We start from the raw sequence: 2,361 nt of genomic DNA, 5'->3' as shown, positions 1-2,361 counted from the left end.
TGGGCCTGGAGAACACTGCCTTAGGTGAAGAAGGTGCCCTAGTCCCACACCAAGTGGTTGACACTGGAGCAGTGTTCCCTCTAAGCTGAGTTACGGTGAGCTAGCTCACAGGTTTTTAGCCTCTGGCTCACACATTTTTGTCTTCGCTCAGGAAGGATGGCTCCAGAGCAAACTGATTTACGCAGTAGCCCAATCGCTCGCTCACAGCTTTAGTGCCAGCCGCTCACAAAGTAGGACTTTTGCTCACAAGACTCCACAGCTTAGAGGGGGCATTGCACTGGACACCTGAAGACGACTTCTACAGAGTCAGCCTGTTGGTCCATCTAGCCTAGCACCATCCATGTTTCTTGCTAAGCCTTGGGCAAGGGTCTTTCTTTCCCAGCCACCTCCTTGAGACTGAACAAGGGGACCTTCTGTAGGCAAAGAATGAGCTCTGCTATCAAGACATGATCCTTCCCCAAAACTTGACCACCTATCCAAGCCCCCACCCATATGTGACCTCAAAACTACAGAAGTTATTTCAGCCGTGAAACTTCCAGCCAAACAGCCTTTGTTGTGGAACCTTGAACATACGCAGAGATCTCTTATTAAACTGTCTGTAGTCAAGTTGTCTCTTCTGCCTAGTGGTGCCTCTCCAAGCTTTCCATCAGAGAAAGGTCTCTGCGAGTCCAACATCCTTCACTCTGGCGGGGCTGGGCCTGGGATCTGCCACTCTGCATTAGGCCTTCTCTAAATGCATCACATCCTGCCAACCTAGCAGTTCGAAAGCAAGAAATTGCAAGTAGATAAATAGGTACCACTTCGGTGGGAAGGTAACAGCGTTCCGTGCGCCTTGGTGTTTAGTCATGCCGGCCACATGACCACGGAAACGTCTTCAGACAGCGCTGGCTCTTCGGCTTGGAAACGGAGATGAGCACCGCAACCCTAGAGTCGGATTCGACTGGCTTTCGAGCAAGGGAAACCTTTACCTTTACCTTTAAATGCATCACAAACATGCTCGGTTAACCACATGAGTCCATTTTGTGCCCTGGTAGGTCGAGAGTGTGAAACAAGGTGTCGGGCAGCGGTTCCAAGAGGCCCAACAGAAGCTTCACCAGGTCTTGTCCGAGTGGGTCCAGATGCAGCCCGGAGGAAGCCAGGCCGAAGGAGACCCGCAGACGGAGGTATCTCTTGCTTCTGGACTTCTTCATAAATGTTCAGTAGGGCCATGGAAAAGGAGGGGAGTCAGCATGGGATAGCCTGATCTCGTCAGATCTCCAATCTCCTCCTCCTCCTTCTTCACCCTTCCTTCATGGAGCTCAGGACAGTGCACATGGTCCCCTAGGCTTGCCAACCTCCAGGTGGGGCCTGAAGATTCACTAGAACTGGAAATGATCTCCAGACTTACAGACATCAGTTACCCTTGAGAAAAATGGCTTCTTTGGAGGATGGACTCTACGCATTACATCCCTGCTGAGCCCTCTACCTCCTCCAAACTCCCCCCCCAGGCTCCCCCCCCCCCCAAAAGAATCTCCAGGAATTTCCCAACCCAGAAATCACTGGTCCTGTTTTATTGTTCCTTGGAGGCCGAAACACACTTGGTCCTGTTTTAATGTGGCTCAAGGTTATCAACCTAGAGATATCGAATTGTTGGTCCTGTTTTATTGATTCAAGGCTCTTAACCTAGAGATATCAAATTGCACCATGTTATATAGATTCAAGACTTCTTAGTTTAAATATCTGCCACCTCAAGGGCAGATTGTGCCAATCTGTTTAAGGCATAATTTTAGTGCATAATTTATTATAATATATATGTGTGTGTATATATAGATAGAAGCTGCGGTGGCTCAATGCCTTGAAAGCCCCTGGCTTGGGGTGCCGTAAGTCGGCTGCAACTTGACCGTACTCTACGCAAGCACACACAGAGAGCTATGAAAACGGCCTGCACTCTAGTTTATTTCGTCAGTTATTTCATTTACACCCAAAGCAGCTTACATCGTTCTCTCCTCCGTTTTATCCTCACAGCAGCCCTGCGAGGTAGGCAAGGGTGAGCCTGAATGGCCGAAGGTCATGCAGCGAGAGTGGGGTTTTGAACCCGGGTCTCCCAGTTCCTAGGCTGACACTCTAACCACTACGCCACATTGGCTAATGTCGCTGAGGAGTCCAGTGTTCCCTCTAAGCTGAGTTAGTGTGAGCCAGCTCACAGTTTTTTAGCCTCCGGCTCACACATTTCTGTCTCCGCTCGGGAAGGACGGCTCCAGAGCAAACTCATTTATGCAGCAGCCAAATTGCTCATAAGAACATAAGAACATAAGAGATGCCAATGTTGGATCAGGCCAAAGTCCCATCCAGTCCAACACTCTGTGTCACACAGTGGCCAGA

The 2,361-nt window shown here is 49.7% G+C and overlaps 1 protein-coding gene across 1 annotated transcript in view; it reads left to right on the top strand.

Annotated features, from left to right (window-relative positions):
• Positions 1-2,361, top strand: part of LOC107118297 (perilipin-3-like) — a 38,660-nt gene that overhangs the window by 31,908 nt on the left and 4,391 nt on the right. The window contains exon 7 of the mRNA XM_015420600.1: positions 1,035-1,164. Within this exon, the coding sequence (XP_015276086.1) occupies positions 1,035-1,164 (130 nt within the window). The remainder of the gene's footprint in view (positions 1-1,034; positions 1,165-2,361) is intronic.

Source organism: Gekko japonicus, unplaced genomic scaffold (genome assembly GCF_001447785.1).
Source record: "Gekko japonicus isolate JY-2015 unplaced genomic scaffold, Gekko_japonicus_V1.1 scaffold884, whole genome shotgun sequence".
Lineage (NCBI taxonomy): Eukaryota > Metazoa > Chordata > Lepidosauria > Squamata > Gekkonidae > Gekko > Gekko japonicus.
Note: the sequence above shows the minus strand (reverse complement) of the source record. Positions and strands in the feature narration are given on the sequence as shown.